The sequence below is a fragment of the Echinops telfairi genome, unplaced genomic scaffold (genome assembly GCF_000313985.2).
Source record: "Echinops telfairi isolate 266 unplaced genomic scaffold, ASM31398v2 ScPeMD7_60;HRSCAF=208, whole genome shotgun sequence".
Taxonomy (NCBI): Eukaryota; Metazoa; Chordata; class Mammalia; order Afrosoricida; family Tenrecidae; genus Echinops; species Echinops telfairi.
The window spans coordinates 5,183,881-5,194,909 of record NW_022103958.1 but is presented as its reverse complement, the minus strand read 5'-3'; the positions used below and the strand labels follow the sequence as shown (position 1 = coordinate 5,194,909).

Genomic DNA, 11,029 nt, shown 5'->3' with positions numbered 1-11,029 from the left:
GGGGGGGGGGTGTCTACCCCTTCACAATTTAAATAAATAAGTGCAATTTGCTATTGAGAGATGTCTCTAGCAGGAAAGGGGGAAAAAGCAACAGAGATCAACTAAATATTGGTATTAGTTCTTTCTCACAAACAAAACACTCAAATAAATGTAAATCCCCATCTTCCTTGCCTCTACTCCCTGTCCAATTTTTCCTTAATGTACCTCAGATTGCCCTTACTTTTGAACAAATCCAACAGCCTCCATTCCAATAGTCAGTTCTCACTGTCTTTCCCCACTGGACCACGTGAAATTTTCAGCAAACGTGACTCATTTATGGGCATCGTGTCAAACTACTCCTGAAACTATAAGGGGGCTGAGGACTAACAGAATTCTAAAGCTTGAACACTTTCACAACCACCCATCATTTTGACTCTGAAGTACTGAATCACTTTCAGAGCCAATACTTACTAACAAACTGTTTATATTTTTCCTTACAAATTGTTCTCCACCATCCCACCCTCTCCCAGTTTTAGTTTGGCAATGTGCTAATCGCAAGTGGCTATCTGCAGAGGAGACAAAGATGGAGACAAAGAACGAGAGAGCAAAGAAAAATGCCCTGTGCACCCAGCTTAAAAAACACATGGTTCTATTCTGAAAACAAAACATGTGTCTACTCTACTTGTAGTTATCCAAGTTATTTCTTCACCTTGTTACATGAAAACACAATATAAGACACAACACAAACAAAATTACAAATTCCCAGAAATAAATTGCTCACTGTTAATACATCACTAAATAAAGTTTTACAAACAACCTAAATAGCAACTATTGAGAAATATTTAGTCAAAAGATCTTCAGTAAGATGTCACTAGCATGAACCAACAAACTGCAACCCCCCATATCCTTTCGGACCCTACAAAGTACCTGATGGAGAGAGGTGGGGCCTGCTGCACAAGGAAAACAAATGCTTCATTCACATTACCAAGACATTTACTTATGGCTCTCTCGACTGCCACACTCCACCTGGTGGCAGGAGATGCCTGAATTAGCCATTATACAGGAGATTTCACAGAGCACTTTCTAGATGTCCTTGGAAAAAAGCAAGATGGTCTTTTCTTGCCTTTACAGAATAAATTCCATGCATGCTTTTCTCATACAACTGTAAGTCAATATCTAATAAGGATTACCATAAAGAAAGGCTAATACTCAGAACAGAAGACCTACATTTAGAGCAATCTAACTTAGACTCATTCACTGCACAACACATTGAATACCATCTCAAGCTTTTAAAACAGGTAACAAGGCACTTACAGCAGCTACACGAATCTTTATTACATACCCCCACTAACTTTCTTTCCCCTTTCCCCCTCTGGGTAAACAAGAGCTTAATTAACACAGTTAGCCAACTGCCACGTTGCTTTTAGATATTTGCCAGTATCATATACCCATGGGATATCTAGGGACTGATTTCAACCAAAAATAAAAATAGATAAACAGAGCTCAAACAAAATTAAAATTGAGTCTGGCTGCCCACACTTATTTTCACACATGAGGAAAAATAGCAGTTCTCTTAGAAGCCTCAAGCAGACATATCTTTAGAACACAATGTTAAAAATACGCACCCCCCTGCCCCCCCTCTTCCCTTACCTGTTTCTCACTCAAAGCTGTGATTTTGGCTTGGAGTTCATGAAGCTGTTTCTTTAGATCAGCATTCTGATTGGAAAGAAAAAATATCTGTGAGAAAGATATTTCATTTGTTAACAGAATAGTAGCGAGAAGACATTATGTATACTGTATTACAAATGGTGGAGCCAACTTACAGTTAGCCAATCAAATCTGCCAAGCATCAAACCACTTAGTCACATCACCATCTAACGTACAGATCCTAAACACAGACCTGTTGCTCCTGGCCACAGAATAAGGAGCCCTGGAGCAGCTATGGCTAAGTGCCCAGTTCAAACCCCCAAGTGGCTCCACAGGAGGAAAGCCCTGGTGATCGGCTCTCCTAAAGAATTCAACCTAAGAAATCTGAGTGGGAAAGCAGCGCTACTCTGCCCTATAGTACGCTAGGAGTCAGAATCCAAACTGTAAGAACAAAGGCAGGTTCTGTGCAATTTAAGAAGTTTTATTTGTTAGCATTTACAGTATAGTAATACCTGTCTACCAGAATCTTATTCGCCTTTACACAAAGTATCAGTTGACAGAAAACCTAAAGCTCCACTAATCAGACAAAAGCAGGAAATGGAGGTTTTAAGTATGCACACACTGCATGCTTAGCGGCATTAACAACAAAGATAAGAGGTTTGTCTGCACTTGGCCTCTCCCTTATTTAGTAGAGTAGGGTACATTTGTTATTTTAGCCTAGATCTGAAAAGCTGTCAGTGCTGCTAGTACTTTAGCACTACATCATTCACATTAGCACACTGACTACCAGGACATTTTCTCAGTTCTGAAATTCTAGGAATCAAAAAAGAATACTATTTTAGATGAGATACACTGGGCATGCTTGCCTTTTATTCAACTGGGGCGGGGGAGAGGAGGGAAAATCCCAAACTGAACATTTTAAATGCTCAACGTGCAGCAGGCCAGCCCCTTGGCAGACTGAACACCATCTCCAATGAGAGAACGAGTTTCTCCAGATCCCTGCACCGGCCACTCTTTCAATTCACCATAGACTGGTCTCTTGTGCTGGGATGGGGCACTTGCCCTTCCTCCTCTGAGTTTCATCTTTATTGCGTCCCATGTGATCCCCTTGGTCCTTTTCATGGCCTCTCTAATGAGTCCACCAAGGAGCCTTGGTGGTGCAGTGCTTAAGCACTCAGCTACTTGACAAAAAGTTGGCGGCTTGAACTCCTGAAGGAAGACAGACTGGACAGTCTGCTCTCCCAAAGACAACAGCCGTGAAAAGCCACAGAGGCCGTCCTACTCTAGCTACAGGGCTGTGACGAGGCGGAATCCCTCGGTGTCGGTGGTACACAAGTGAGTGTGCCCATCTGCATCCTGCCCCCTCAGTTTCACAGGGTCAGACTATTCTGCTACAGGCACCAGCACGTCAGAAGTCTGGTGTTTGCTCCTGGTATCTTAGTTGCCAGCGGTGTGGGTGACCAAATCAGATGTGAAAGAATCTGTTCATCTAAGTCTTGACTGACACTGTAATAGAAAATAAAACAATCAAACAGGAAAAGTTCACATGACAGCTGGGCGGGCTGATGGGAGCGAGTGCTGGCATCATGCAGAATCAGTGAACTGTGTTGAACACAAGGGTTAGGCACCGTGCACTAGGTATGTAGAGCTGAGTGTTAGCCCCATTTCAAAAACCTTATCCCTCAGTACCATTCTTCAACCCCAGGATTTATCTTCCTTTACTCCACAATGAAGCAGGTATAGCAGCTTCAAAGGCAAGGGTTTCAAGGCTGTGATTTTCCAGAAACAGAAGACCAGGCCTTTCTATCGCTGCACCTCTGAGTGAGTCTGCATCACCAACCTTTCAGTTAGTAGTTAACACGCAACCATTTGTACCACCAAGGAAGGAAATGTGCATGTCCACATTCAAATACACATACATTTATTGACTTACTAATTGATGAGCACTCATCTAGGAATCTAGGGTTTTATGAGCAGCTTATGAATAGATTAATTCAAGGGAACAATCTGAGCAAGTCTGGTAAGTATTTTTCACACTTATAAGCCATTGTCTAGTGGCTACAAAAGAGATACTGCCTGAACAGTAAACATAATTATCTGAAGACAATATATTTTTTTCCCGGTACATTCCTACTAAGAAGGAGAAAAATAAAACACCTAAATCAAACTCCTAGGAGAACTGAAAGAGAAGTTAGCATTTGCTGGATTGTTATATAAGGTATTTTTTTATACTCCCTTTTTTTTATACTCCTTTTTAAGGGCTGCTTCAAAAATAAAATTTTCAAAACGCGTTTTAAAAACTCTTCTAAAATTCTTACTCTGGACATCGTGCGGGATTCCATAATTAAATGTTCTGTTCTATAAATTCTGAGCAAATGGGAATGGTTCTGGGGCACTTTCAATCATTCTAAGGCTACAGAAAGCTTGATAAACTGATTCTGAGTAAGAAGATTCATAGAAATGGAATTTAAGCTTTATGACCCAAAACCCATCACCACTGAGTTGATTTTGACTCACAGCAACCCTGTATGGGTTTCTGAAGGTGTGAATCCTTACAAGAGCAAGTAAGCCTCGACTTTCTCCTGCCAAACCACTGCTGGGTTTGAACCGTCGACCTTCAAGTTAGAAGTTCAACATTTATATGAAGGATATTAAAACTCTCATGTTTTTCAAAACAAGTAAACACAAAATCAAAATAGCAGTACCAAATATAAAATGATAGCTATATTGCAATAGAATGACTGGATTTTTCTAAACTCTAAAAACATGAAGACCAATGTGCTAAGAATAATAGTTATTAGGAATAAGATAGTTCTTTTGAACTTAAATATAGTCTGCATTTTAGTATTACATTTTAAATGATTTTAATGGAATAATTAAGTAAACAAAAATAGTACATTACCTGTGGGTCCTGCTTCATTTGAGCAACCAGTTTCTGGTAATAAATAGAGAGAGAGAGAGACATTAGTCTTACATATTAACTCACTACATGTCTAGCCAGGTTTGGCCCCATATATCCAACATTTAAAATCCACACAAAAATGCGCAATCATGCAATCAGAAGAGACCAAAAGTTTCTGTGATCTGCATAAGGATAATTAGACGACTTCTTTATAGAAAAACATGGAAAAAATGTTCCATTGTCATTTTATTTCCACCACCACCACCACCAACAATCATTTCATATTTGAAATGAAAAGGTGCTTTAGAATAAATCTAGGGGTTGGGGTTTTGGAAGCGTAATTTAAGTAAGCTGGATGCTCCAAAAGTGAAGCACCCCTTTAAAATGCTGTTATTTGCCTAGAGTTCCAGACAAGGCCTAAGGAGCCGCTGCTCACCTTTGAGTGCAGCTAAGAACAGACTTGGCAAGTCTGCTGGCTTGGGCCTAACCACAGAAGGAGTCCGGTGTTAAGATTTGACTTTGCCATCGTCTTAATCTGCAGGCAAAGGGGGTGGATGAATGTTCTTAGGGAAGCATGAGGGCATGGAGTTTCAACAAGGACACTGCCTACCTGGGCTATCCTGGCGAAATAATACTGAAGGGCTTGCTCACACAGAAGCCAGACCAATGAAAAACACAGACAAAGACATTCTGTTTGGCCCAGGGCATCTCCTCAATATCAACACTGCCCAATCCTAACAATAACTACAGCCAGGGAAATTTGACCGATTAAAAAAAAAAAATAGAAGGCTAATTCTTAAAGCTATTAGAAATTAGTTGTTCTCCAAGTGACTTTTTCATTTAACTCAAAAGTCTGCCACCCCCATTAGGTGACAACGTGCTTTAAAAAATTTAAATCACATATGGTCCTACTCATCAATACTTGCCCTCATGAAGAGATCAATGAAGATAAGGTGTTATACCAAAGAGTGGTGAAGAAACCAGATGGTGCCCAACTATCAGAAAGGTTAGTGTGTGGGGGTCTTCAAGCCATGTTTTAAAATAAGCAGCCATCTAAGTGGGGTGTCAATGAAGTCCACATGGAGAAAGCACACCAGCCGGTGTGATCCAAGGATTGTAAATAATAAAATCCAAATACGAAGAAGGAAACAGTATCAGAGTTTTAACTCTGAATACCCTGTTTGCAGAAGGCTATGGATGCCCGTGGAAGCTCCAAACCAATTTGCAGAGTCCCCACAGGGATTACGCCTCCGCCTCCAGTGACCCGCTCTGACCACAGTCCAGGGAGGGGAACAGCCCTGCTATCAGCAGAGAGCACTGTAAAGTCGACTGTGGCAGATTTAGTTAGGTAAAAATGTAATAACTTATTAGAGCTCCCCTTTGACCCATTTTAAAGTTGTTTCATTAGTAATGTTTTCAGCTTTATTTTCAATTGGTTTGGTTTGTCATTGTTGGTTGGATTTTCTTCATTTGCTTCCCGTTTGTGTTTTGTATGATTTTTCTGTATTTTAAATCCAGAACAGGTAAATCTAAAGAGTTAACAACTGGATTAATAACTACCTAGCGGCATGACAGGATAGGCTGGGGGAAATGGGGAGCTAACAACAATGAGTTTGAGAAGGAAATGAAATTGATTCTGGTGACGATTATACAATTCTGCTTAATATGAATGAACAATTAAATTGTATAATATGTGAATTATATACTAATAAAGCCATTTCTTTAAAAAATTTAAGTTATAATGGATTAAAATCTTTATATATGTAAACACTCATCTGCCTTCTTAATAGAAAAAAAAGTCAGGTTCTATTGATACTTAGAGACATGATCACTATCAATTAATATAATGTGCTAAAATACAATAAGGTCTTTATAATCTAAAAGCCTCAAACTGTTGTAGAAAATTCCTTTGTATGCATGTTAGTTTTTTCAGTCTACTGACAAGCAATCAGCTAACAAATCTTAATGCCGAGCAATCAACTAACAAATCTTGCTACTATTATGCCTCCCTCTAACAGCCCTGGAACCCCAACTTAAATTTGCTGCTTCTCATCTGCCATGCAATACACTTAGTGGACTAATTCCAAGAAGTAGGAGTAGGTTGTGAGTAACAGCCTTAAGAAATCCCTTAGTAAAACGTGTCATCTTTAGGGAATGACTTACGGCATTTATTCTGACTGGTCAACATTTTTTACTTCCTGGTGCTCAGGCACATCCTGCATTACTGAGGTTGTCTTCAAATACAGGAGGTGAATGTGACTGTATATTCTACTCCATATCTGCACTAGTGGATCTTCTATCCTGGCCTTAATCTACAAAATCATAATAATACACATTCCAAGAATTCAGTGGATTTGAAGCACAAGAGTTTACACATGCACACACCTACTGATGCAGCCTAAAGGCTAGTTAGCCACATTCTTTTAAAAAGCTTGGTTTCCTGTTTTGACCTAGCTATGACAGTTTGTACTATCCTAAAGCTACCTTAAAGGATCTTCTTCCCTTTTTAATTTTTAAATTCACTGGAATTTAAAAATAGATTGATGACAACAAAAACTCTCCACCTCTGGACTGAATAAACAAACTTCCTTTTCTATCCATACACTATATTTTAGACAATCAGTGTAGCACAGGACAAGTGGAGAAAATATTATACACCATCCAAATCCCTTAGGGACTTTATGCTGTCATTGTGTCAAAGTTAGTTGCTTTCTTGTAAGAAATTAGTAACTTTTCTTAAGGATATACTTTATACCAAGGATCAGCAAGCTATTTCCCATTGGCCAAAACCAGCCAGCTACCTGGTTTTGTAAGTAAGGTTTTACTGTATCACAGCACACCCATATTATGTCCATGGTGGCTTTGTCCCTATGATAGCAGAGCCAAGTTGTGACAAAGACACTTCTTCCTTCCTTTTCAAAATCATTTTCTTGGGGGCTCAAACAACTTACCACAATCCATCCATCCATCCATGTGTCAAGCACATTTGTATAATTGTTGCCATCCTCCTCCTCAAAACATGTGCTTTCTACTTGAGCCTTTGGTATCAGCTCCTCACTTTTTCCCCTCCCTCCCCATCCCCCGTCGCTCACAAACCCTTAATAATTTATAATTAGTATTTTCTCATGTCTTACACTGTCCGACGTCTCCCTTCACCCACTTTTCTGTTGTCCACCCCCCAGGGAGGGGGTTATGTGTAGATCCTTGTGATTGGTTCCCCCTTTCTACCTCACCTTCCCCTACCCCTCCTGATGTCGCTACTCTCATTGGTCCTGAGGGGTTATCTGTCCTGAATTCCCTGTGTTCCCAGCTCTTATCTGTACCAATGTACATCCTCTGGTCTAGCTGGATTTGTAAGGTAGAATTGAGATCATGATAGTGCGGGGTGCGGGGGGGAGAAGCATGAAAGACCTAGAGGAAAGTTGTATGTTTCATTGTTGCTGCACTGCACCCTGACTGGCTCATCTCCTCCCTGCGGCCCTTCTGTGAGGGGATGTCCAGTTGCCTACAGATAGGCTTTGGGTCCCCACTCCACACTCCCCCTCATTCACAATGATATGGTTTTTTGTTCTTTGATGCCCAAGACCTGAAACCTTCGACACCTCGTGATCACACAGGCTGGTGAGCTTCTTCCATGTGGGCTTTGTTGCTTCTCAGCTAGATGGCCGCTTGTTTACCTTCAAGCCTTTAAGACTCCAGATGCTATATCTTTTGATCGCCGGGCACCATCAGCTTTCTTCACATTTGCTTATGCACACGTTTGTCTTCGTTAAGTCATGTACGGAAGGTGAGCATCACAGAACTCCAGTTTAATAGAACAAAGTGCTCTTGCATTGAGGGAGTACTTGAGTAGTCCCAATGTCCATCTACCTTAATACTAAACCTACAAATATATGTACATAGATCTGTTTCCCCATTGTCACATATAAATATATTTACATATGTACATGCCTGTATTTCAGCGGTTCTCAATCTGTGGGTCGTGACCCCTTTGGGGGTCAAACGACCCTTTCACAGGGGTTGCCTGATTAATAACAGTAGCAAAATTACAGTTATGAAGTAGCAACTAAAATAATTTTATGGTTAGGAGGTCACAACATGGGGAACTATATGAAAAGTTCACGGCATTAGGAAGGTTAAGAACCACTGCTGTATTTAGACCTCTATAAATGCCCTTTGCCTCCTAGTTCTCTCCTCTATTTCCTTTTACTTTCCTCTTCTCCCACTATCATGTACGGCCTTCATTCGGGTTTCAGTAATTCCTCTTGGTTACATTGCCCTTGATCAAGCTCTACCAGGTCTCCTACACCCTCCTTGCCATCGATTTTGGATCACTTGTTGTTCCCTTGTCCCTGGGTTTGTTAACACCCACTTCCTAACAAAGACACTTTTTACAAAAAAGCTTACCAACTTCTGAAAGTTTAAATGTGCCTTTCATTTAATCTCTCTAGGAATAATCAAAGATGGGAGGGCACAGGGGGATTCAACCAGAAAGATGAGCTGTTCATCGTAAGTCACTATTATCCAAGCATTTAATAAGCATCAACCATTGATACTTTCCTAGCCACCTTCCGTGCACACACAAACACAACTGAAACAACAAAAATACACCTCTACTCTAGCAATGCCAAGTGTTTCATAATACACTTTTCAGGCTACCAGTCTTTTAAGAAAGTCTTAAGTGAGACTTGCTCACTTGTGAGGATAAACGGAAAGAAAATCATCTCTGCCATCTCAAAATTTCTTGAAAGGAAGAAAAGCTCCAATAATCACATTCAATAGCCATTAAATCTTTGATCCACACAAATTTCAGGTGATTACTGTGTCCTAGAAATTCACTCCAGGAGAGAATGTTCAGATTTGAACAGTGAACTTAATTCTCAGTCATTTGCCATTCAGCCACATTGCGTATTCGATGTACTTCCATGGTAAAATACTAATACCTTTATCCAGCAAAAAAAAGGATAGGCTTGCTTTTATAAACAATCTTTAAAACGTTCCTCAGTTAATGTCAGAAGCAAGGCTAAATAGATGATATGTCCACCACTTATTATATTATGTACCATGGTAGTCCCCAGGTTCTGAACAAGATCCACTTGTACACCTGTGTCTTTTACATATTTGTAGAATATTGGGAGCAGGTGCATATTGTTCTTATTTAGCCTTACTTTTGTACAAGAAAAGGCTGAACGCCGTTCCAAAGATTAGAAGTTGCACATGCAGCAAAGGAAGGTGGCTATGAGGAAGACTTTGCTGTTAGTAGGGCTGACTCAATCATTTCAAAGCGAAGGCAAATTTACGTAACATAAAAGGGCCAGTCAGTATGAGTTGTCTGGTAGCCATGGGATTGCCCGTACTGGACTTTTAAAGTCACTATGAAAACAAAGCACGCTGCACATAAAGGCGCCAACCTGCAGAAGGCAAAACTAAGGTGCTACTGAGAACGTTTCACAAACGATCCAAGGCAGCAGCAGGAAGTTAGCAGAGAGAGCAAAGGCTTTTGCAACAGAGAATAAAAAAAAGAGCAAACTTGGAAGCTAATGCTTACTTGTCAATCATTTTTATCTGTAACGTAAAAATACAGTACACTAAATAAATTTATTATGAATATTCCAAAACGTAAAATTACTGGAAGTTTAATATTTCAATGTCACACTTCAAAATAATTTTGAACATAGCTATAAAGATTTAATACTAAAAAAAAACCACCAGTTTCTTTGAAGCTTTCCATTAAACTTGCATCTACCCTACTTCTGGGCAACTTGCAAATCTCACTCACTCTCAAAACTCGCTACCATCAAGTTGATTGAGACGCACAGCGAATGTATGAGACATGGTCGACTGCTGGGGGGTTTCTGAGACTGTCTATACAGGCGTAGAAAGCCTCAACCTTCTCAAGTGGAGTAGCAGGTGGTTCTGACCTTCTGGCCCAATGCATAACCACTGTACCACCAGGACTCATTATTAAATTTCCAAGAGTGTCTCCCAACAGTTTCAGAAATTAATCCTACACAGACTATTCAGATAAAACTATTTGGATAAAACAAACATTGTTAAAAGATAGAGCTTTCGCCACACTCCAATTTACACATCTAAAAGTAGTCTATTAAAAATAGTTAGCACTCGTGAGTAGCTGTGTGTGTAGCTATGTTTTTTAACATATGTGTATGCATGTGTGTATATATACATACGGAGGAGCCCTGGTGTCCTATGTGTTGGGCTGCTAACCACAGGGTAGTTGTTTGAAACCAACAATTCCACAAGAGAAAGACAAAGCTGAGAGAGAGCGAGCGAGCGAGCGAGGAGGCTTTCTGCTCTTGTGAAGAGTCACAGTCTCTTAACCCGCAGGGACAGCTCCATCCTGTGCTGTCGGGACCCTCTGACTGGACAGCAGTGAGCGTGATTTGTTTGAGCATGTGCACGTACCACACACCAGAGGGCTTCAAAACTTTGGTGGAAAAGTAGAATCAAAAGGCAATGGCACTTTTCCATAAACTTTAA

At 40.3% G+C, this 11,029-nt stretch overlaps 1 protein-coding gene across 12 annotated transcripts in view; it reads right to left on the bottom strand.

Annotated features, from left to right (window-relative positions):
- Positions 1-11,029, bottom strand: part of PHF21A (PHD finger protein 21A) — a 212,722-nt gene that overhangs the window by 160,872 nt on the left and 40,821 nt on the right. For all 12 annotated transcript variants that reach the window (XM_045291077.1, XM_045291079.1, XM_045291085.1 and 9 more), the window contains 2 exons: positions 4,529-4,561; positions 1,630-1,695 (listed from right to left, as the gene is read on the bottom strand). In XM_045291077.1, coding sequence (XP_045147012.1) covers positions 1,630-1,695; positions 4,529-4,561 — 99 coding nt within the window. The remainder of the gene's footprint in view (positions 1-1,629; positions 1,696-4,528; positions 4,562-11,029) is intronic.